At 43.5% G+C, this 25,639-nt stretch overlaps 1 protein-coding gene across 2 annotated transcripts; it reads left to right on the top strand.

Moving 5' to 3' along the window:
* The first annotated feature begins 162 nt into the window (after window positions 1-162).
* mtDNA-helicase (mitochondrial DNA helicase) lies at window positions 163-25,639 on the top strand. Of its 2 annotated transcripts, none has more exons than XM_077661848.1 (15): window positions 163-412; window positions 1,203-1,384; window positions 2,548-2,799; window positions 2,906-2,993; window positions 3,385-3,526; window positions 4,422-4,576; window positions 6,402-6,558; window positions 6,909-7,030; window positions 7,879-8,058; window positions 8,599-8,725; window positions 18,421-18,494; window positions 18,600-18,714; window positions 21,359-21,550; window positions 22,829-22,957; window positions 25,220-25,639. In XM_077661848.1, the coding sequence occupies exons 2-15, from the start codon at window positions 1,246-1,248 to the stop codon at window positions 25,379-25,381; spliced, it is 2,034 nt and encodes a 677-aa protein (XP_077517974.1). In that variant the 5' UTR covers window positions 163-412; window positions 1,203-1,245; the 3' UTR covers window positions 25,382-25,639. The 2 variants fall into 2 exon arrangements, with proteins under 2 accessions (XP_077517974.1, XP_077517975.1); XM_077661849.1 differs by having other exon boundaries at window positions 288-412; window positions 1,287-1,384.

Raw genomic sequence — 25,639 nt, forward strand, 5'->3', positions numbered from 1 at the left:
TGATGCAGCTGCTTTACTGAGCACTTCCTAAAAAAACTGATGTCATGAAAACATGCATTAAATCTTCCTGATGCGAAGCATACCATAACAATACGAAAACCGTGCCTAAAGTTGGCAATTATTTGCGGCGGCGTGCTAGCAACACTCGAGAGCACATGGCGTGCATTGACCGATCGCGAGCTTGTTTCGGCACGTTGGGGTTGCATCAATCGGGGCGCGCGTGCCTCGCCGCGCGCTTTTCGGCATCGCGGATTAATTGAACGGCGTAAAGCGAGTTTACGCATTAGTGCGGATGGAAGTTTGTGATCTTTGATTGTTCAGGTAAAGTGGCGTCTTTAAAAACGGTTATTGGAGCGAGAACCGCCTTTCTGCTGCTTTGTTTACACTGAATTTGGCGCTCATCGCCTAGAAGGTATGTACCCGTAACGCTTGCATTGCCTTTTTACGTGAGGAATTACATCTTTGCAAGTGAATCCCGAATGATCAGATGAGCAGGAGATGAGAATTCGAAAGCTAGTGATACAATGGTCGCGCTGCTACCATTTGAGAGCTGCCCATATAAATATATTTTTTTGTCAAGAACGACTTGGAGCAGATGATGTGCTTCTTTACTGAGTACGCCGTCAGTTGCATATTGCACTATGTGCTGCTTGTGAACGCTTAGCGATATCTTTTCTTATAAAAAATATTTTACTCCGCCAGCACCTGCCTGGCGCTTTACTTGTAATCAGGAATTCAAACTACTTGATAGAAATTATCAGGATAAAAAAAAAAAGCTCTATATGAAGCACGTGCGTACAAAGACTGCGCGGACGCCCTTCCTGTCCTCAATTGGGGAGGGGGGTGCTGCTGTTCCTACAATCCATACATCGAAGCACTATCATCTGCAAACTTAGTAAAATTCTCACTCTCCCTGTAGTGGCTGAGGCCGTGAAAAGGATCGTTTATGAAATGAATAAAAATCTAATGCAGGTTAAAATTTTTATTAAAAACTTCTCACTTGATTTTGCATGGTATAGCCACACAGGAAATTTCACTCTTGGATGTTGTCATTGCTCATTTCAGCAGATATTACTAAATACCTCGTGAAGATGCATCAGCTGTGCTAAGTTGCAGTTTTGTTTCAGTACTGAGGCCTGTGTGTACCTGTGCTCATTTTTAATTGGTGCTTCTTTCCTGTCCCTTCTTTTTTTCTTCGAAAGCAAACTTTGGTGTCGGAAGTATATCTGACAGGGATGCTGAGATATGGCTGGCAAGTTAATGCGGTATTCCTACCTTTTGACAAGGTGTCCTGACACCGGAGCAGCCGATGTGGCAGGCTTGACTTCTAGTGTCTCTGGCTTGTCTTATGTACGCTACAACTACATTATGAAACAGCTGCATGGTAAGACAATTTCCAGTCGTATTCAGACACATTTTTGTATGCAAAAATTATCCGCCTTTCCATTTTTGTTTTCTGTTGGCTATTGTGGTGACCGAAATGAAATAAGTTGTTGGTCACAGAAATTGAGCAAATAAGACTCCAAGACATTGAAAAGAATTGACATTGTTGCTGGGGAGTTTTCTTTTTCCTTCACCAACCATGCCCTGGGGAGTTTTTTTGTGCCCCAAATGAACACATAAGTTTCTTACACATAATAAATGAAATCTACCGCCTATTTTCGTAGAAGTCATAACATCTCAAACTTAAATTCCTTTGCTGCTCCCGTTTTTTTTTCCTTGTTTCTTTGAGCGATATATCTTGCAGCAGTCTGTGGAACAGAGGACAACCTGTGCCACTTTCGAGCATCCGTGCTGCATACTTTGTGATTCCTGCCAAAGACAATCAGTATTTATACCACCTGTTACAAATAATTTAAGGCAGACTTACTTACACATACTTCAAATTAGTTTCTGTAGGCAAAAGCAGTCAACTTGGTGTGCTTCGCACAATTCACAAAAAACGAGTGGCATCTTTCGGCACACTCTCCAGGGTGAAAGCTCTAAAATTGCATGTCTAAATATGTGCTTTCCTATTAAGCATGTAATGCAGTCAAATAATCAAGCTCATTGCTGTTTATCTGGTGGAGAAGGTTGGGATTCTATTTGAGAAACTCAAAATTGAACGAATTGATTTATTATTTTCGCCAGATTGGTCAAATCCGTGGCATGCGAACTAAGAAATTGCTGCAGTGGTTGGGCCAGATGCATCTGGTGGCACCATTTTCTTCTTTTTCTTTTACTGTTTGGATGCATTTTATGTTTTTTGTCTTATTATTCATGCATCATTCTGAAGCAGTTGCTCCATGCTACAAATACTTCATGGTGTGAGCATTATTGCTGAGAAGCAATTTTTCCCATTATGCCAGTGATCTTTCCGTGTGCATTTGTTTTCAGTGTTCTTGCGCAGTGTTCATTTTTGTTTGTTTTCAACCAGTTATGTATATAGCAGAATTATCATGTGATCACAAGAGGATGCCACATGTGAAAAAAAGGTGGATAGCCAGCCTCAAAATGTTTATGTTAGCGAGTGTTGTTCATAACCTTATCACCTCCTGTCAATTCCAGGTATGCAAAGGCATTCTCTGGCACTTCCAAACGCCCTCATGCAAAGGCGGACCATGGCAACAGTGCTTAATGCAACTGATATTGCTCCCGTCACTGTGTCAAAAATCAAAAAGGTCCTCAGGGAGAATTCTGTTGGGTTCGAAGAGGGCTACACATGTCTCAAGGTCCTCTGCCCCATTTGTCAGCATGATCCTTCTTGTGCTGACACTCATAAGACTGCTCCAGCAATGGCATTCATCAACGTTATAACAGGTAAAATAGATGGCCATTGCTTATGGGGAGCATGTCACTTTGTCTATTGTTTATTGCATTTTCTGTGTGCCAAAGGTAAAACACTCCTCTTTTTTTACCTGTTTAGGTCTGTTCATATGCTATAACTGCCATGTTGTGACCAGCTGGCGGAATCTTCAAGATTATTTTGCAATCGAAGAGATGGCAGAGCTCAGGTTGGTAGAAGTGGCAGATAGTTTCACAGGCTTTGTGGAGTAGTTGTTCATTCTTGCATAAGTGCCTGTCAGACTAGTTTTGTTTTGCAAAAAAGAATAATGCAGTAGGAAGTCGTGCATTTTATGTGAAGCAAGACAAGTGCGCTATATGCAGACATGTTACTATTAGTTTTATAGTTTTGTTGTCACAAGAACTACTGAAATGAAAGAAGTTATTTAAAGTAGCTTAGTGAATTTTAACAATTCTGAGAACCTTGAGATAAAGCTAAAATGCACGCCTTTTTTTTCATAAATTCTTTTTTTGGGGGGTGGTGATGGGGAGAGCTTCAGATCGACGTTCTTTGTTTGAAGTTTTCATTCAGTATGGCTGGCTGCTTTGTTCTCTCCTCAGGGAAAAACTGAGCGTTGGGTCTGCTGTCTTCCCTAATGAGCAAGAAATCAAGGATGTGCAGTCCCTGTATGATTCTTCCACACGGCTGGCAGATGCTGAATCATCACTCTTGCAACAAGTCATTAGCAGGTTTGGCCTCCAGGTGAGCTCATTTGCTCAGCATGGCTTGCAAGTAGCAGTGTCTACACGATGGATGGAAACAGTGTGCGTCTGGTCGAAGTACCAAACATCAGGCAGGAACACAAGTGCAGACGAATGGCTATGCTTGAGAACATGAATGTGGCTGCCTGCATACCAGCCTCTGTGCATGCCTGTGTGTATGTGTGGAACTGGGTACTGAGATGTAAATTTGCTTTAAGTTCACACAGCAATGCAGACTTGTGTTTTGAAAGTAATGCTCGCTTGTCCATACCATGACAGTTCAGTTTGTTGTGACTTCCATGTTTCATGAACTTTTGGCACCGGTAATACACAGCGTTTTTCAGTAGACTGCCATAGAATCTTGGCTGTATTGTCAATATTGGGTCAAGTGTCCAGACACTCGTAACTAATACAATTTTTTGTGTCTTTATTCTTTCAAAGGTCTAAAAAGATAACCCTTTCTTTCTCCCACAAAAAGCTTGTTAGTTCTTAATTCAGCATACTGAAATGTATATGATTAAATGCTCTTCTGATAACAAAAGTTTCTGAAGAAAGGTTTATTGGATATTACACCAAAAGTTAAAAAAAAAAGCCTAATGAAGGATGCTAATAAGAAGGACAGTGTATCACACATATGGCAAAAAAAATTCAAAATATGGATATATAGCATTCATCTGTCTTAACGCTAGCCATTTTGGAATTCTGGTGTTAAGGATTAATTTCTACTTTTAATTTAAAAAGGCCACGTGCTTCAAACCAATCTAGAGCCCTTCGCTGTGCCATCTCTCGTAGCCCCATGCAACTTTAGGACTTTAAACCACTCATTATAGTATGCCATAGCGTGGCATGCCATGCCAACGAGATTTAAATTGCACTGTATTTGCTTGTTGGCACAGAGGATACACCCGGTTACCATGAAGGCAATGGATGTCCGCCTGTCAGAAGATGAGTCCAGCATTTTGTTTCCCATTTATGGACCAAGCAAGAAACTCGTTGCCCTCAAATCCATTGAGGTAACGGGGGACCATGAAGCAACGAATGTCTTTCCTAGGTAATGATTTAGAGACTTCCATGATATTATAATTTTTATTTTACCTTGGCAAGCTTATGTATGTATATTATTGCAGTCAGTGAGATTAATATACAATATCTTTATCGCATGAACATCTAAGTGCTCATTCAGGGGTAATCACTGTTGTGTTATAGAACGTTAGAGGGTCATTCATGTGCACAGCTGCAACGTGCAGGGGCAGCATCAAGAGAAGTCTTGGGGTTCTTGATGGCTAATACATTTAAATATTCCTTTTTTTGCAAAACAATAAATGACTGGAACCTCCTGCCTAATGAAATATTTGAAAGCGGGAATTTCCAGGCCGTCATTGAAAATGTAATAATCTGATATTTGCTGTTCTCAGTGTTGGTTCTGCGTATCAGGTGTATTAGAATGCTGTTGTCTTTATATTTAGTTCTTAACTTTTTTCTGTTAATTTTTTTGTTTTGTTCTATTTTGCTGTATTGAATTCTTTCTATTCTTACCGTTAACGTACTTAACCCTCCTACAATAATGCGTTTCAGGGCGCTGTAGGTACCTTGAATAAATAAATAAATAAAAATTTTATACTCCATCCAGCCCTTTTTCACTAGGGAACTTATTTGACACTACAGTGCCTTTTGCTTGCCCCCCCCCCCCCCCCCCCCTCCGAACGTTTTACAGAAATGGTAGAAGTGAGGCAGCAAGTACTAAATTAAATGCCGTATTAGGGAGGGACTGTTATTTCTTTAATTGAAGTTTAGAATAAAGAGTACTTAGAACACCTGGTCCTGTTGATACTGGATATATCAAACTTGAAAGGGATCGCAAATAGTTTGATATATTGGTAAATCTGTGTACAAAGTATGGCAATAAATAAGCTTACCTGCACCCTAGACACAGGAACACAATGCACCAATGCTGGTTGTGCATGTCTTGAACTGACATACCGCCCGCCAGTTTGCTAGCACTGTGCCACTCTCCATGTGTGTCGCTAGCCTATCCTGCTGAAGCCGTTTTGGGCAGTGCTTTGGAACTAGTCTTTGCCTATCACAACAGAACCCTGTTACCAGTGCGCTGTGAGCAGAATAACCTCTGAATAAAACTGAGGTAAATTTGAAATTTCTGCAACACCTTCGGCACCGAAAGCAGGCGAGATGAAAGCTAGGTTGGCTACACGGCCTCGGACACCTTGGGTCTGGCGTACCCAAGGCTAGTGTCTAAGGCCGTGTAGCCCAGCTCTGTGTATGAAGAGTGGTCACAGGAGCGCCCTTAGGAGAAATGCCATTTGCGGAGTTGTGGCATGCCATTTGATATATCGCATGTTTTGAATTTCGATGGAGGTGAAATTCTAGAGGCCTGTGTACCATGCGATGTCAGTGCACGTTAAAGAACCCCAGATGGTCGAAATTTCCGGAGACCTTTACTACGGCATCCCTTATAGCCTGATTCACTTTGGGACGCTAAACCCTCATAAGCCATATCGCATGTTTTGCACAACGGGAGTTCAATAAATGCAAAAAGCGTGTTATACTTTTGTGTGGGAGTTTCACTGTTTTCACTGTTCAGTGTTAGCGATTCCATGTATTGGTGTTTGATATATCCAGTTTGAACTGTGGTAGTTCACAGTTCAGCATTTACATATATAGCGATGGACATTGGTGGACTGGCATTGTGTAATCATGCCCGGTGCATTTCAGTCTGATTCTCCCATTTTTAGTTAAACTGCCATTCATCTATGAAGACATGTTTGCTGGATAAGTTTGCTTGTTTCGCCATAGCTAGATGTTGTACTTGAGTCCTAAGTCATCATCACCTTTTTTCACCCCCGCCATGCATCACGCAGGTCATCAGTAGTTGGCGTCTTCGGCTGGCATAGGATCAAGAGGGGCCATCAGGAGCTCATCCTGACTGCTACTGAAAAAGACGCCCTGGCTATTGTCCAGGAGACCAACCTGCCTGTGGCCACTCTCCTGTCCGGAACCTCAAACCTGCCTCTAGAGGTTTGTCTTGTTCCTTTTGCTTTTACTAGCATTTGTTTCACAGAGACCACTTTGTTCCCGGGTTCGAACTCGGCTGCGGCGGCCGCATTTCGATGAGGCGAACCGCTAAACGAGCCCGTGTGCTGTGCGATGTCAGTACATGCTAAAGATTCCCAGGTGGTAGAAAATATTCACTGTGGCACCTCTTTTTTCCTTTCTTCTTTCACTCCCTCCTTTATTCCTTCCCTTGCTATGTGGTTCAGGTGTCCACTGAGACGTGGGACAATTACTGCACCATTTCCTTTCCTCAAAAACTAACTTTCAGTTTTTCGCCTTCAGTTGTTCACCCCTTTTTTGTAACAAAAATGCAGGTGCTACCCTTGTTTGAGCAGTTTGACAAAATCACCCTGTGGTTTGGCAACCGCCTTCAAGACTGGGAGTCTGTCAAGGTCTTTGCAAGGAAGCTGGGTGAAAAAAGATGCTACTACATCAGGTTTGTGCTGCTTGCTCTTGTTTGTCTGACATTGTAGGAGCACCTTCAGCTCCAGATCATAGGTTGATTCTTAACAGGTCACTTCAACCAGTGGAAATGTGTGAAGGTTTAAAATTTGGGGTGTGTCCGGAGAGTTTTAGGCAGCGTGTGCTGTGACATTACCTTGAAATGTTGTGTGAAATTGGCCCAGTAATGTAACTTGTTTCATGTGGTCGCGTGCCAGCCATTTTGCACAAAGTGTAATGAGAACTGAATGCTTGAGCTGAAATTTAACTGTTATGGAGTATACAAAAATTGTTTTTCAAATTTACATGGCCATTGTCACTTGTGCTAGCCCATGCTCTACGTGCTTCAGTTACTATAATGCAAAGGACAACTTCATACAATTTTCATTCTTTGCAAAATTGAATATTTTTTTCTTTGTGGTTATGTTGGTATTGTTTTGGCAGCAAAAGCCGCATTTATTGGTGAGAAAATTGGATTTAAAAAAATTAAATACCTTTTTCTCGCCCGTTGATTCAAATGCTTGTCATCGAAACTGAAAAAGATTCCGTGATCACTCTTTGAAAGTCAAGGCAGTGTGGCCTAGTGTCACAGATTGGTGTGTGGAAATCAGTATCATTATCATTGCAGTTTGTTTGTGAACACTATAGATGGCAACGGCACCTGCATATATGTACATTTCTTTTTTTTTTTGTAGGCTACAAAGACTCCGTTCTCGATCAAAACTGCTTCAGTGTCCCTTTAACCATGAGATGGAATAGTTTATAGTTTATGAGCAGTCAAAAAATGCTTTTAACATTTCTACAGCTACAGTGAAATGTCAAGGGCAATCTTTTTCCCTTTAGGCCCAAGGAGGGCTACCCACTGGCGGCACTGCAGGCCAAGCCTCGAAGCCAGCTTCCAGATGTGCTGAAGAGGTGCCAGCCAGTGAGCCATCGTGCCATCACCACGTTCCACAGCCTAAGGGCAGCAGTGGCCGACCTTCTACAGAACATGGACACGTTTGTGGGCGTTCGCTGGCAAAGGTCAGTCACTAGAGCCTGTGCACAGTGACATGACACTGATCAACTGATTGAATGTTTTGCAATTAGCCATTCTTTCTGTTAGCTTTTTTGTTTTCGGGCGGTAATTTTCGGGTGGTAATTCCTGTTTTCTGTTTCAAATGTTCCAATGCAGTTTGCTGGCTGTAATTGTTCTGCTACTGAGCCTTGAGTCGCTGGCAACATTTCAACTCAAGCAAAGTACAGAAGTGCTCATTTTTGGGCGATTTGGTGCATATTGAAGAATCCAGCGTGATCAAACTTAACTGCAATCATTCAGTAACTACAACATGTTTATGCACTGCTGAGTTATACAGGGTGCTCATTGTAACTTGTAGAGGGTCAAAAATAAACAAGTTATGTGGTGCACTACAGGAGGATGCTACTCAAAGCATTTTGTTGGCCACTCATTAGAACAAGTATTTTTTTTTTGTCTGCCAGATTAAGTAATTAATATCAATTAACTAACAGATGGACCTGCTAGGCTACGAAGCATTTTCGATGCAGTCTGTGCTTTGCTTTCAGGTTTCCTGGGCTTGTACGACTGCTCAAGGGTTTTCGGACAGGGGAGTTGACGGTGTTTACGGGTCCCACTGGTTCGGGCAAGACCACGTTTATGTGCGAGTATTCCCTGGACCTTTGCATGCAGGGGGTATGCATATTTCTTTCCACTTCATTTTTTTGCAGTTTAAACAGTAGAGCCCTGCTGTTGCGTTCCTGGATACTCCGTTTTCCTGGGTGCTACATTTTCATGAGCCGCTCCTGTCCTAACTTCCATAGGCAGCCATGCTTAATGCCCATAATTTTCTGCGGCAGAAAATTTTGAATTACACCAATTGAGAACAGAGAATCTTCAATGTTCCGCAAGGAGCCTCGTGTGCATTAACAAATGCGACCTTTTGCATTAATGCTAATGCATACTCTCCCGCATCAATCGTATTAATTTTCTGTAATTTGTTCCTCTGTTCTTCGATGTACCCACAGCAAGCTCAGCCACTAGGCTTGTGAAATACGAGGAAAAGCCACCTTTGACGACCCTGGTCATCGATGTAAAGCACGTGTCATGCAGTTGCGAGAAAGAATTGCTGCATACGGAGAAAGAAGGCGGCGCAGGCCGTTGGTGATGGAGAGAAGATGGTGAAAGAGCCATGAGGATCCTGTAGGGAAGGGGGAAAAAAAGAATTGGATGTGCACAGAACTGCAGCACAAAACAAAAATTTGCTGTGGTTTAGCCCTGGTTAAACCTGGCAGGTAGCAAATGCTACAGGCCATGATTACGCTTAGGCTTCGCTGTGGTTAAGTGATGTAATGCTACTGATGATTTACTTGGCTAATCTCTGCCTGTGCTTGGGGAAAGACTTATGGTTAAGCAATGGTTGCAACTTTATTTATCCCAATGAATACTCTTTGGTGGTCAGTAAAGTATTGAGACTTTACTGACTGAGTAGAGAGGGCTGCGGCCCGTTTCTGCAAAGGCAGCAGCGCCCCTTCTGTACCCTTGCTATTGGCCCCCTTGCCGCCGCATAAGGTTCCTCTCGCCGCTCAATGGGACGATTACCGTAAAAACCGGAATATAGGTCGAACTTTTTTCAAAAAATAAAACATGGCGAAAAGTCGACCCCCGTCTTATATGCCAGTCATTGGTGGAAAAACTACGGAAGTCTTGCAGCAATGGGCGGCTGAAGTCAACAGCCTCCATCACCATCGCCATCAGCAGCAGTGCGCACGAATGCGCGTTGTCGCACTGCCATTTTGCGTTTCCGTTGTTTGGTTAAAGGCTGCTTTTTCACATTTTGTTTCAAAATGAGCGGAAGCCGGCGGCAGTTCACTGTCGCCTTCAAGAAAAACGCGATTGAGTACGCGGAAGCTCACGGCAACCTGGCGGCACAGCACGAATTTGGAGTATCCGAAAAGAGCATTCAGTACTGGCGGAGGCAGAAGCTGCGTATTACAACTTACAGCAGCCAGAAGAAAACATCATTTCATGGGCTGACCGCAGCAAATTCAGAATTGGAAGGAAAGGTTCGCTGCGTACAAGATCGCTGCCTGTGACTCCCAAATGCATCCGCGTGTAAGTGGTAGAGGTCGCACGTGCATCTAGACTCACTAGGGCGCAATTCAAGGGTTCGCCATCCTGGGTGTGGCGATTCATGAAGAGGAAGGACTTTGCTCTACGGCGTCGTACTTCTGTGCGCCAGAAACAAACACTCGGGTCGATGGGTGCGCGATGCTGTTAAAAAATTGGTCGTTTGTACATACGAGCAGCATTTAAATAAAAATAAATACTGTCACTATTGTGCAACCTGTCGAGTCGCATTTGTTTCAAGGTAAGGGTGTCTTTGGGTACATTTTTAATTGAAAAAGATTTTTTTTTTTCATTTTTAGAATTGGTTAGTTGGGGGGTCGACCTATAGTCCGGTTTTTACGGTAGCTACGGCCAGTGGATAATTGAGGGGCTTTACCGACGATGTCTCCCCACCCTCGTCTGGAGACGCCAGTTCGTATGCCCTCTGTGTTTGGTCACCCCCACCTGCGGGCTCTGCGCGATGACGCCGGTAGACGAGGCGCTGACGCGACGCCGAACGAACGCTGCGGCTCGCCTCCCGCTACGCCGAACCGTATGTATATATACACACTGCGACAGCCCCTCTCCCTCTATTACGCATGCGCACAATTAGTGAGGCAAGCGGCTTCTACTCCACACGAGCTCAATGGCGGAGTGACGTCATGCCAGATGGCGCGCCGAGCGGTGCGATTACGGCCGAGGTGCAACAACGGCGAAAGTGTGACCATGCTGAAGAGGCGAAGCGGCTGCCGTAATGTAGCTCCCGCTACTGCACGAAAGACCACGTGTGTTAACACGCTGCAGGCTTCCCGTGGAATATTGCAGTTTCTTTGTTCTCCATTCGGGGAATTTAAAATTGTGGCAACATTCCTACATGGTATGCTGCGATCGTTATCTCGCAATAGTGTTTTATCGCGTGCCGGCATTTTGACAACCTGCGTTGAGCGCATGCAGAATGGCGATGGCACACCGGCCCAAGCGGAACTCTGCACTTCATCGGCGCTTGAATGCCGTATTCAGTGGCCTTCGGAGTGCTGCGGCCACGCCAGTGCCATGCAGGCTTACAGGCGGCACGAATTTTGTTGTGACCGTTAGTGCATTTCTATTGCTATCACACCACGAGCACAAACAACCCAAGGCATGAGAATGAAACTCTGCATGGCAGATGCCACACAGGCAGCGTTGTGCCAGACACAGTTGCACGGATCGGCTCTGAGGCTTTTGCTTCTGTCATCCGCTTTGTTTGTGTAGCTAAAAAACACCATTTATAGATTCAAATAGGTGAGGACTGTGTAGGACTAAAGCTGCCTCTGTGAAAGCAGTGCACGCACGCTGTAACTTAGCTCGCTGCATGCATACTTTTTCTTTGCCACCCATAGACAGCTGATAAGGCATATGGAAAGCCATGGCTGGGCGTTGTGGACATTCTACGCATGCAAAATGATTGCAAGAGCTGCAGAACCTTGTAAATTTCATAGAAGCATCTCGCGCTAATTAAAAAAAAAAAGCGGCAGACAACCATGTGCATTTTTACGCACACTGTATTCGGCTACTACAGTTTCTCGGCTGTTACACTTTTTTTTTCGCGGTCCCATGAAAAATGTCACAATGGGGCTCTATTGTAGTGAACTTTTTGCAGAGGTGAGGATCAGCTAAACCATTTTTTTAGATAGATCATTACACATTACAAATGTTGTAACTGCGTAATCATTACATTCAGTACGGCTAAAGTACAGTTTCATTATCATACAAGGCTGCCTTTTTGATGTTTTTGTCTGAATGTCAAGGACATGTCATTTTTGTCTGTTGATTGGTTTATGGTTTATGGGGGTTTAACGTCCCAAAGCGACTCGGGCTATGAGGGGCGCCGTAGTGAAGGGCTCCAAATATTTCTACCACCTGGGGTTCTCTAACGTGCACTGAGATGTGAGGTGCGTTTTGGCTCACACAGTTTAGCGCACACAGTCTGTCATAGAATTTATCAGCTTTGGTGAGCATTTCGATAAAAGTGATTTAAACCTACTGTCAGTCAATACTCTGTTTCATACATCAGGTGTAATGCTGTCTATGCTACAGCTCTTGTTTATGCTGCCTGCGTCTGCAATACAAAATAGTGCATTGCTGGTGGCGAGCGATAAGTAGTGTATTCTTTCTCTGAAGGCTTGATACATAATACATTTGTCATTGGCTTGATAAAATACGCCTTTTTTTCTGGCAAAAGTATCTAAATCTGTGAATTTGTATCTTTTGTTTGTCGTTTTTGTTCATGTCGCGTTTTCGCTGCCCCGCAACCCTGCCAGCCATAAACCCTACGCTGTCAGCCGTGCTCTCCCAGTTCGCACCAGTTTTTGAGAATGCAGCGACCTCGGCCACCTCTCCTGTACGAATTTTTTCGAAGGTTCTTACATCGAAGATGTCCAGGCATGCTAAGCAAGTAATTGCAAATGTGTACACCCATAATAGAGTTCCTTTCCCGGGGAAATCTGTCTGGGATATTCTGAATGTAGTGAGCGAGGATACAGGAGTATCTTGCCGTACCATCGGCAAATACAATGCGGAGCATCTGCGTGAGCCTTCGGCGTCTCCGAAGCGAAGACCTTGCGACGTGAAGATATGAAGCATGCGAATGGTGAAGCATGACAGCTTTATGGTCCACGCCATTCGCCTGAATGTACGTGGCACATACACGAAGAAGGAGATCCCGATGCTGCACAGTGCGCAAAAGTCTCTCAACGAAGACGGCGCCCTACCCGACTTCAAGAAAACTACCTTGTGGAGGAGGTTGTTGATGGACATTGGGTTCACGTTTGAGAAGAGAAAACGGAATCTCGCTCTAATCAAGTGCACTGACATCATTGCTTGATGTCGCAGGTACCTGCGGTTGAATTCCATAAACAGGGCAGGTAGGAACTGTGCTTTGCATCTTTTTCTCACACAGCACGTTTTGATTGGCTTATCTTGCTTGATGTTAGCTTTTACAACTTCATAATCGTAATATCAGTCCTGCAAGAGCTGGTAATACTGGTAGTGGCATGCTGGTACTGGTAGAGCTGGTAATGTTGAGTGCACCGGGAAAAAAATGGCTTAACCATGCGTTGTTGTGGCTGAAAGTTCGCACAGAGGTGGCATTTGGCAGCCAGTTATACATTATGGTATGTTTGGGTGGGGTACCTGCCTGAATCGGTCAGAATTAATCGTCAAATTTCCGTCTGCGACTGAAATTTGCACTGGTGTGCATTGGTCACAATATCAGTATGGGTAGTGCCATCTCGCCGTCATCGTAGAAATGAATCCCAGCGCTCGTTCATAAGGTGGAACTATCGGTACCACTGCTGCGAATTTTAGTTTTTCTCGATTTTCTCTGAGCGACCCAACGCACTTTATACGTTGATAATAGGAGTTTGTGAGTCAGCATATTATTACGTGACAGCATGTACAGCTCGTTCGGTTGAAAAGCCATCGGCGTAGTAGTAGTTACCGCATGTCGAAAATAATCGGGGGCTGTGTAGAAAAAATCTTATCATGGTAACTTGTGATTCTAGTGATTGATGATTGATTGGTGTGTGATAGGTGATGATGAGTTAATGAAATCATTGTATTTAACTGATTGAGTGATTAAATAAAGATATGGAAAAATGAAAAGGGGGTTCAAAGGTGTCGAAATGCTCAGAATGAAGATGTCAATGCTTGATGGTATTTAAGAAATTTAATTGATCAACTAATTAACTAAAAAATTGAAAAAAAAAGAAAAATGCGTTCAAAGTTGTTTCCAAGGGGCAAGGCGTCACGCCGAACGGGCAGTGGCATTCCATGGACTTCCTGGCAACGCTGCAACATGCTGTCGCGTTCCACTCTTCAAGGCGAAGGTTAAGTGTCCTCCAATTTTTGACGACCAAAGATTGGAGATAAATGATTAAATAATATTTCTTACTGATTTCTTTTGGTCAAAATTCTTCTGCGCTGTGTTTGCATTGATATTCATGCCAATTAAGACTCGTATCGCTGCAATGGGTGCGTTTAATGACCTGCATTAACTCATCCACTATTTTGTTTTGCGTCATACAGGTGCATCATCTACCTGGATGAAACTTGGGTCAACGGAGGGCATGCAAAGGAGCATGTCTGGCAGGACAGGACTGTAAAGTCATCACAGGATGCCTTCCTGAAAGGCCTGATGACGGGATTGGCTGCGCCCTCAGGCAAAGCAGCCCGTTTGATCCTCGTTTATGCTGGAAGCAGTGTGACAGGCTTTGTCCAAGGAGCTGCTGACTTCTTCAGAGCCAAAAGGGAAATAAGGCCGACTACCACTCTGAGATGGATGGAATGTACTTCAAGCAGTGGTTTACCGAAAAGCTTTTGCCCAACATTCCGGCCAACAGCGTTGTTCTGGCCAATGCGCCATACCATAGTGTGGCACTTGAAAAAGCCACTGCAACATCTACGCGCTAAGCTGATATTCAGCTTTGGCTGAGAAAAAAGGGTATACCCTGGACTGCGGACATGGTGAGGGCAGAACTGCTTGAGCTTGTAGAAAAGGCGAACGCACCAAGCATTGTGTACAGTATCGGCACCTTGGCGGCTACCCATGGCCACGAAGTACTCGGGATACCACCGTACCACTGCGAGTTCAACCCAGTTAAACTTGGAGCCAAGTGAAAGGCTATATTGCGAGTAGAAAGAAAGGTTTCACTTTGGCCGAGGTCGCAACTCTTCTACCGGAAGCACTGGCCTGTGTAAGCCAAGAAAACTGGGAAAACTGCTGTGTTCATGTGCAGAAAGTTGAGGCTGAGGCTTGGGAACGCGACACGATTGTGGACACTGACGTCAGACTGGTCGTTCTCAGTATCGGCGATCCGTGCGACTCTTCCTCTGATGAGTCGAGTTCAAATTTCAGTGACAAAGACATAAGTGGCGTTGAACAGCTTCGGTGACTTGTAAGTGGTGTGTAATCTGTGAGGCCCAACCCATCACACCATCAATTGGAGCTGCGCATCCATAATAAAGTTTTTTATTGCAAAAGTTGGCCTCCTATTTATTGCGTCATTGGAGTATCAACATTTCTGTTGCCTCAATATGCAAGACACCAAAGAACTGGAGTTCATGTTTTGTCACTGCATGAATCATGACTATCTTCTAAATTTAACCCTTTCGTTACCGCGGTAAAACAGGCCATTCGAGGGTGGCGTAAAAATAATTTTTCACCATACATTCCAACATTTTGCTCTCTTATAGTACATAACAGTGCAGCTAAAGGAGCAGTCTTTAATGACAAAGAAAAAAACGACATGCATTGCTTAGAAAGAAAAATTGCAAAAAAAATTGATAAAAAAAAATATGACATCAGTATAATCTGAGAATAAATCTAAACTTCAACTGCTCGCGCAAAGTTTTTCGCGCTACTCTACAATAGAGTGTCAAAGTTGGTCCCGAACCGTCTTTCAGAAAATTTGATACGTTGCTCTGCTGGTGGCACAGAATCGTCCCATGACATGCCCTGTACCTTCAGAGAGGCTCAGGAAATAGTAGTAATGCCCTCGACAATGGTGAAAATGAAAGTTACAGAAGGCCTGATTAGTGCAGAATAGGCCATTTTGCTCCGTCGTTCAAATGGGCAGTTTTAATAGCTGCGGTGAGGGAAGAGTTAAGCATGTAATTTTATGCAGGGATTCGTGTACACAGCGCTTGAATTTAGCGTGTTTCGGGCAGCTCAATGAACAGTGTCCATCAAATAATGGTTACGTGTAGCTTTAGCTCCGAATTGTGCAGTATGCAAGCTGTTCTGAACAAAAGGTTATGAATTAAAGTGATACCAATTACAAAATCCTATAAAAGAAAAAAAAACGTTTCGATGCAGATTTGAACCTACGCACCCGAAGTTCCCTGTCGCTTTCTCCGGAGCACTGCCTTAGATCACACGGACACGAAACCAGCACAGAGTGATACGCCTCTCTTTATTTTTTATTTATTTTTTGCGGACTACTTGCATAGCTTTTGCAGCATTGCACCTGATGTATGAAACAGATTATAGTTGGTCCTGAATATTTTTTTGCATAAAGGCTTCAAAAGCCAGATGGGATACACTGAAGGATCACACACGCACACAGGGCACTGTGTATCTCGGGCTCTTTAGCTTTTCTCGTCTAGCTTTTGGAGTTCCTTTGTGAGGTGTGTGCACTACAAGCCAGTGTAAAGTAGCTGCTTTACTGTTTATTTACCTCTGCATTTTATGACCACCAGCTCTAGTACAATTGGGTAATTGCATTAGCATCACAGGTGCACATTTTACAGTAATGGTTGGAGAGACACTTAGAGTAGCGTGATCCAATTATTTTACTTAAATTATTTGGCCTTTTTTGGTTCAATTGGCGTTTGTTTGGCAGCAGAAGACACATTCGTTGCTGAGAAAAACTTGATGATAGAGTATTTTTTTTTCTGCCACACAATTGAAACTAATGATATCAAAATAATTATGGACTACGCGATAACTGGCTGTAAGTAAATCTAGCCTGAGAGTTCTACAACAAAAAGTACTTGACCTCTTCGTAGTTTGTTTGTTGATTCCACATTATTTTTGCTCAAAAGCACCGAAACCCAGATGGGATGAACTAAAAGGCAATACATGCGAACTCGGGGTGCCCTGTGTATGTCTACTCCTTTTAGCAAATAACCTGTGGTGTCAATACCTGCATTTCATTTTCTTGTACGAGTGTGCAAATATTCGAAATTTTGAATACGAATAGAATACTTTGATATTTGATTCATATTCGTATTTGAGAAATGGATAATCGAGAATATTCACCAGCAACCGTTACTGTGCCGGCTTTCATAAATTCAACCATGGCAAAACCGCAGTATCTGGTCAAATTATTGAACAATCAAGTTTAAAGTGCCAGGAAAATTATAAAAGTGCGTCCTCTTTGCCTTCTTCCCCGATGTATATCGCGTGGACTGATCACATTCAGACGCTACTAGGCTTGTCCGGGTGCAAAATTCCGCAAGTGGGCTTATGACATCTGATGTGAAAAAGATGGTCGACCACCCCTTTCGAGCAATCGCAATTCAAAAGCGTGCTGTTTTTTTTTTTTGATCCATCTATAATGTTTTACATACCTAATGCCACTCCTGGGTCTAACACCCATGCCCATGGCATTCGGCTTATCGTCTCCAAACTCTGTGTGCGACCTCCACAATCTCGTTTTGGACAACTATGCTATGTAGGAAAGCCCACTCGCGGAACTTTGCACGAGGCTTCGGAAGGGGCGAGTCAAGAAGTCACAACAGGGCAAGCGATTGTGTAAAAATCCCGCCTATTGCATGGTGCATTGTAACCCGTGCATCTCTTAAATGCTCTTAACGGCACGCATGACGACGGTAGGGGAGCCCCTGTTGCCAGGCCAAAAAATGGCCTGATCATGTAGTTCCGGTTTCTGAGCTTCGCCTCTAGCCCGTGGAGACAACTGTTGGCCCACACATTCGCCGGTCATCTGAACACGCCACTTTCGGATGCCGACTGGTGCGTGGCTGTTCATTTCTTTTTCTTTTTAAAGGTAGCCTCGCCATTCCAACGCCAGTGTGCGATCCCCTCACTTACGTCCGCATTCTTCTTCCAGCATGGTGATGCTGTGCGCTTGTCACGGACTTTTCAGTGTTTATGCACTGGAGTCTTCTCACAGGGCTTCACAGCATTTTCGCAAGTTTTTTTTTTTCCTTCGAGGGGGGGGGGGGGGGGGCATTTTATAAATCGACCTTCGAATAATCCGGGCATTTCTTCCAGTTCCTTGAAATCTGAATGAATGAGGTGTTACTAGCCTTCATGTTATTTCCAGTTGCCTGTCGTCAATTCATGGATTTCATTTTGTTACTCATTTTGCATGACCACATTACAGGAATCATACTGTTATGCTGTCTAATCAAGTAGTATACATTTGCAAATCTTTATTTCTATAGAGTGCTGGATCAGTCTAGTTTTTATTTCATTTGCAAAGACAATACACTACTTTGGAAAAAAAAAATGTAAGGCAACAACATTTGCCTGTTTATCATTTTCTGAATATTTTTTTTCTTACTGAGCAGATATTCGATATTCGAAGCCAGTCTTTATTCATATTCATATTCGATTCGTATTAGAAAATTTCAGTATTTGCACAGCCATGTTTTCTGGCCCTTTCCGGCTTATAGATGCTCTATTCTCGGTGAAAGTAGCTTCTCTGTCATTATAACCTGGTGAGCATTCGATGTAACTTTTATACCTATGTTGTTGCACTTTGCGACAATTTTTTCAGGTTAACACCCTCTGGGGAAGCTTTGAAATTCAGAACGAGAAATTGGCCAAGATAATGCTGACTCAGTTTTCCAAGTAAGCTCATTCATGAAAATGATCTGCTTTCTTATTTTTCCAGCTTTTCGGAACCAAACTGTAAGGGCCCTCGCATTTGATGCGTATGCCTCATGTCTCTTTCAGGATCTCACTAGAAAACAACATGGAAGAGTTTGATTCATGGGCTGACAAATTTGAGCTTCTGCCTCTTTATTTCATGACATTTCATGGCGAGGAGACCATGAAAAATGTGATGGATGTAAGCCTTTCTTTTTCTTTTTTACTTTGCTCTTGCTTATTCTTTGCAAGTTAAACAAGGACCTTTTGAAAGCAAGGGAGACTGGCACCGTAATAGGATAGTGTTTCTTCCCTACCTGCCACACTTCTCAGTTGTTTGCAGAAGACATGCAAATTGAGTCACAAACATTTTTAGTGGTGTATCGGCATCTAGAATTGCAGCTTTGTTTTGTGTTCAGGGCTAAATGTGCTGGGCTGTGGTTCTATTAGTTTACGCTGGTGAATCGGAGTAGAACCGCACTACAGGAAACTCAGGTATAGTAAATTGAAACTGCGGTCCCATTTCACCTTCCATTTCGCCTGTACATTTTTTCCGTTTATAGTAAAAACTAATAAAGAAGTGGTTATAGAAAAGAGCGTCTGGCCATGGCGACGTTCTCCCGCGGAATGATGATGTCGCGGCATGCTCGCAATCTTTGACATCTCAGAGCCACTGACGCGTAATGGCGTGGTCTCAAGGCCAGCAGTCGGAGGCAGATAGACATGAAAAGCGGTAAAAATGGCGCTCTTTTAGTTGGCTTCACTGCCAGGCTGTTACGCTGCGAAGAGAAGTCGTTTTCAGACGCCTCGGGGGGGGGGGGGGGGGGGTCGTGAGGCAAAGAGGGCGGCGCGCATGGAAAAAAAAAAGAAAGAATAGCTGGCCATAAACCCAGAAAAAGTGCAGCACAAGCCGCTGAGTAAGGGAAGGCAGTAAAAGAGCAGTGAGGGGAGTAGGCAAGGAAAAAAAAAAAGGGCAGTGAACATTCGTTGCACTGAGTGAAGGAGAAGTGGCAAGAAGCGGGTGCGGCGGCAATGTGTGGGTGGTTTTGCCATGCTCAGTTGTTTCGCGCGCATTTCTTAACTATCGCCTCCTAAATGATACTGAGGCCACTGAAGACTATGCCAGCTTCATGTGAAGCCTTGGTTTTCTTACGAAATCAAACTCCTCCCCTCGTGTTGTATTCATCGGCGCAGTATTCTTGCATACAAGACTAGACAAAATTGAAAGCACAATAAACCGAAAATGCAATAACTGAAAATAAATATTTAGCACATATTGAATGATAAGAGCAGGATGGAAGGTGTTTATAAGTGTTTATTTTCTAAACCGACAATATGTGCTTAGTAAGCCAAATTACAAGATTTTGGCTTACTGAGTGACTTTGGCAGAATGTGCCGATGATTGTCACGAATTTTTCAGGGACTATGTATAGGAACTCTGCTTGTCATGTTATCGCTTTTTTTCTTAGCCAACTTTCAGATAAGCTCTTGGGGTCATATACCGGGTGTCCCAGCTAACTAGAGCCAAGGGTTAAAATATCACTTATTTGAGGCAGGCGAGTGAAACCAGTGGCATATTAGTGGCAGCCATCTTGAGCACCACAGACAATTTTTTTGTTTCACAAATAATTAATAATTTAATTAAGCTTAATTATCTAAATTAATAAATATTGATTTTAGATGACAAATTGCATTTGAAGAGTTGTTGAGCACCTTCCGAAACCCCCATTCCACTATTTACGATTAGGAAATCCTCGCGTACGTCTTTTTTTCCCAGCTCCAAAGAAAGCCCGCGAAATACAAAATAAACCACGTGACTGACGCACTTGCGCGCCCGATTGTGCTGCTCTCAAGCGTGGTTTGAGCGAACGAAATCTCTGCAGCCTTGACTCGACAACCCTGCAGCAGCGGCAGGCCGATATGTTGACGGCGGCTACTCGCACTGTCATGTGTGCCGCTGGCTGACTCAGGCAAGAAACCACCGCCAACATATCGGCCTGCTGCTGCTTCAGGGCCGTCGAGTAAAGGCTGCAGGCGATTTCGTTTGCTCAAACCATGCTTGAGAGCAGCACGATCGTGGCGTGCAAGTGCATTAATCACGTGGTTTCTTTTGTATTTCGAGGGCTTTCTTTGCAGCTGGGAAAAAAAGATGCACGCGAGGATTTCCTTATCGTAAATGGTAGAATGGGTGTTTCGGAAGGTGCTCGACAACTCTTCAAATGCAATTTGTCATCTAAAGTCAATAATTATTAATAATTATTAATTATTTGCAAAACAGAAAATTGCCTGTGGTGCGCAAGATGGCTGCCACCAATATGCAACTGGTTTCACTTGCCTGTCTCTAATAAGTGATTTTTTAACCCTTGGCTCAAGTTAGCTGGGACACCCGGTATGTGGGGCTTTAACACAGGACCACAGGAGGGTTGTACATGCACGTACAGTTTACTCTTGTTCAGGCCCTAAGGCGAGGGCAGTTTTGTTCAAGTTATGGGGAGGTAAGATTGACTGGAATCTTTTCAGTACCCTTGACTATGACTGGACCAAAACGTCATAATGGAAGCTCAGAATAAGCGTGTTCGAATTGATGAGACTCCAGCAGTTTTGGATAAGGTGGGATGGGCGTGGTCAGTTGCTTCCTCATTATTTTCATGATGTTCTTGAATTTACATGGGGGTGTTAATATGTCTCTGTGCGATCTCAGAGGTACGGAATGCACAGATATTTGATAGAATTCCAGCTTATAATTTAGTAGCATGTTATCTCTAGGGCTTGTGTTTGCTTTACAGGATTCAAGTCTTTCTAACCTCTCGCTGTCACTCTCTTCAAATTTTTTTTTTATTCTACAGGCCATGTCTCATGCTGTCTATGTGCATGACATTCAGCATGTGGTAGTGGACAACGTGCAGTTCATGATGGGTGTTGGCATGGACAGCTCAAATGTGGACCGCTTCTGGAGGCAGGACCTCCTGATCGCAGCTTTTCGACGCTTTGCCACCCAGCACAACTGCCACGTTACTCTCGTCATGCATCCACGCAAGGTGCGGGTCTGTGCTTTCAGCAGAGATTATTAAGGAATGTGATGCAAGGAAGCAGTTGAAAAATGCTGCAAGCTGAACAAGCCTCATTGTCGGCTTATCACTTTTATCAGACACTTTGCTTTAAGTTGTAACATTGGCTGCATGTTTTACATAGCTGATGCCAGACATATTGAACTCGAAGGGGATCGCAAAATAGTTTTGTATATTGATAATTCAGTGTATAAAATTGGCAGTAGATAAGCATATCTGTAACCTAGAAGCAATAATTCCCTGCATCCATGCTAGCAGCGTGCCACCCACCGGCGTAATGACAGCACCCCTTTGCTAGGAATCGATAAGCCTAGCCTGCTTCGCATCTAAGCCGTAGTAAACAATGCTTTGGAAGTTGGAAATAACCACTGCCTATCATAAATAGTCTAATCCTGTTACCACTGTAAACAGAATAATCTGTCATTAAACTTTCTATTATTAAAGTTTCCGCAATGCCCGCGACGGCAAACTGAGCGAAGTACGCCTGGCAAGGGTCGCCACTGATTACAAGAGACTAAAGTATAGCCTCAAGCGCACCTCACGTTCACCTTGCCACATTGTTTTACAGCACTAGCCCCGCCAGCAGGTGCCCAAGGCTTGGCAGCCAACGTGGCTGCACACACAAAAAATGATCGTGAAAGTGCTGCTAGAAGTACCACTGCAGGGGCACAGTGCGCCATTTGATATATCTAATGTTCCAGTGGACGTGAGTTCTATGAACGTGAACAGTAGTGCTATACATTTGTATGGAATTTTCAAGGGTATGTTCTGAATATTAAATTTAAGCAATAACTTGGCATATTAGGGATCAGCTGTATACTGGGCTAGAGTCTGTGAACAGCCCGTGAAAATGGTTCGAAAAGAGCCAGTTTATATGATTTTTGACCAATTTGTGAACAGAAAGCAGCTTTCTGTACTGCTGCTATGACAGCCGCTTTTTTGGCAAGAACTCCATAGCATGTACTATGTTTCGGTCACTGTAGTTATTCGATAGTGGTTGTCTAATTCACCAGTAAGGACCAAAGTAGACATCAGAAAGATTTCAGAGAAGCTTGTCAAAGGGAACTGCACTGTTCAGGAGCATGTGCTGGCTAATTCATCGATAAGGAGCGAGATAGATATTGGAAAGGTATGAAACACGCTTGTCGAAGGGCATCGTGCTTTTATCTAAACCATCAGGAGTATGTGCTGGCAAATGCTGTTAAGCATGTATTGGCTGCTCAAAGTAACTTTACGCCAACATCTCAGGAACGTGACTCTGAGGAGCTCAGCACAAGTTCCATCTTTGGTGGAGCCAAGGCCAGCCAGGAGGCAGACAATGTGCTCATCCTGCAGGACAGGCGACTGAACTCTCAACAGGGTCGCAAGCACCTGCAGGTTAGTAGTCCCTTGCGTGCTGGAGTCCTAATATAAAAAAGAGCATGTAAGCCTGTGTTCCCAGCTAAGCGAGCAGGTGGCATGCAAGGGAACAGTGCAATCGCTAACCTCTCGGCAGCCAGAGTTTCTGTGCAGTCTGTTTCTGTTGTGTCCAACATGATATGGCTCATGACAGAATTAGATTACCTAGGCTGCTCAGAACAGGAGCCATGTGTTGGCATGTTCCCATCTTGAATCTCACTGTAGATCTTGACAAGCACAATGGAAAATGAAAAAGAAGACACCAGCGAAATGCAACAGTGCCATTTTTAAGAGAGCCTAAAAAACTAGAAAGGTGCTGCAACAAATGCTTGTTAATTCAGTTTTTAATTCAGTGTTTCTTTTGTTGTCCTTTGGCTACCTGTACCTTTGTGCTGTTCTTGTCAAGACCTTATAATGCCCATTCCCTGAATTTATTGCTGCTGCTATACAAGTGGCTGTGCTCAGAAGGATTCTGCTGTGCTAAGTTAGGTATGTGATAGCCACATGCCAACATTTGGGCTGCAGTAGATTTACAAAAAAAAAATCCATTTCATCACACTATCGCCCAAAAGGATATTTCCAAGTGGGGGGAATTAAAAATGTCATGAAAAATACTAACCTCCTGCCTTCCCACCCTGATATAGACTGTCACTTGTCAGTAAAGCACTACAAGGAATCCGTTTGGGAAATTTAGCTTCAGTGTAACTGCCAGTGTCCAGAGTTTTAGTTCTCAGTTTTAGATTAAATGTTAACATCTGTAATGGAAATCTATCAAGATAGGCTGAAAGGTCAGTAAGGAGAGAGTTTTGACATTAAGAACAGTTGATGTAGGTGTGTCCACAAGGCGAATGACTTAAGCTGGTACATTATATTTGTACTCTCTTTATTTTTCTCTGCTGTGTGGTGAAGACTGTTAGTATAAACACTTGGTAATATTCACAAGAATGCTGAACTGGGCAAGTTGGAAAGGATGCATGTTTGAAAAAACCAGCGCGAAAGAAGAACGGGAGAATACTTAGTGACCAGTTTGCTGTGGTGTTCTTATGCCTAAACCCTCCAATTTTCTCCGGCGGAAAATTTGAAATTCCATGAATTGAGCACAGAATCTGCTATATTTCACGGCAAGCCTCCTGTGTGTTGAGATTTGACGCATTCGCACAGCAGCAGCTGCCAGCCACCGCTTCTTTCCTCGCTGCTTCATGTTTCGTGCTGCGCAGTTCTGAGCCCGTTCTCCCCCCATTTTTTTCTTTTCTTCTGTACTCCCCACGGCTTTTTCACTGCCTTTTCTTTTTTCTTAACGACCCGCGCTGCTTTCTTTTCATGTTTATAGCAACTATTTCTTGCCGATGTGTGCCGTATACTTCACCTCAGTGGCCTGCATCATCGAAAATTTGGATTTTCCTTGCATTTCACAAGTCTGGTGGGTGAGCTCGCTGTGGGTATCTCAAAGAAAAGCGGAAACATATTCCCTCTATATTCTTAGTTTGGTTCCTATTTAAAGTGAGGGGCTTTCTGAAGCAGATTTTTGAAGGAAAAAACTTGTGTTATATTTGTGAAAAGCTACCAGCATCGTGACATACCATAGAAGCATGCAGATGCGTTGCTGCCTGAGTTGTAGTGCTTGGTACGCTAGCTTGCTTGAGCGGACGGGGAGCAAGTACGTCAAGGCATGAATAGACCTTTGTTCGTTACCAGATTCTACGTTTAAAGAGAATTCAGATGATAAATTCGATTTCATTCCCATCATTCTGTCATTCCTACTGATGTCCAGAAACACAATATTTCCAAAAAGAAGAGAATTTGGCTGCTAACACACAATGCTGCGAAAAATGATAAAATCAGCCATTTTTTTTTCAGAATGGTGGGAAACTCTGCTTGATGCTTAATGCGGGGAAGCCTGTTCATTCATACATGTAGTATTTTATTGGTAAGCCATGGGTATTGTTTTTGCCACATACTTACATACTTTAGTCAAGACATTCGCACACAGTGCCAATTGCTACTTGCATTGCTTGAAATTCTTCACAGACTTGTGGCAAGTTAATGCCTGAAACATCATGAAGCATTCGAGTCCGACATCTAACAACCACAACCCTTTGTCTTGTTGGTATTTTGTGAACAAAGCTCTCCTTGAATTTGCTTGAACGGTTGTCCTTGCACACCTTGTCTTCCTGACATACTATTACAGCTGGTTTCCCTTGCATGCAATTCTTGTGTATTAATAGAATTTTTGTCCCTTAGGTGACCAAGAACAGATTTGATGGAGACATCGGGTCAGTGCCACTGGAATTCAATAAGGAGAACCTCACCTTTTCAGAGAGCACATCACCTTTCAAGAAGCCACCGGAGACAAAGCCAAAAAGTGCCTCTTTTCACAATGGTCTTCCATCATGGCGATCTTGAGAGTCCATGCTGCGTGCACATTGTTTGCAGCCAATTCAGGGTCTTATGGCAGTTGCTGCTGTGTTGTTCGGCCTTTGGTGGAGTAGTAGTCCTTAGGAATGGAATAATATTGCACTGGTCGTACAGCTGCAGCTTCAGCCTGCTGGTGCTTGCAACATATTAATGTAATTTATAGACAAGAATGCAAAGTGCTGACAATAAGTTGTAGCTTCACTTTCTGAAGCTCACAGTAAATAAAATGATTTATATAACAGAAAA

This window comes from Amblyomma americanum, chromosome 4, assembly GCF_052857255.1.
Source record: "Amblyomma americanum isolate KBUSLIRL-KWMA chromosome 4, ASM5285725v1, whole genome shotgun sequence".
NCBI lineage: Eukaryota > Metazoa > Arthropoda > Arachnida > Ixodida > Ixodidae > Amblyomma > Amblyomma americanum.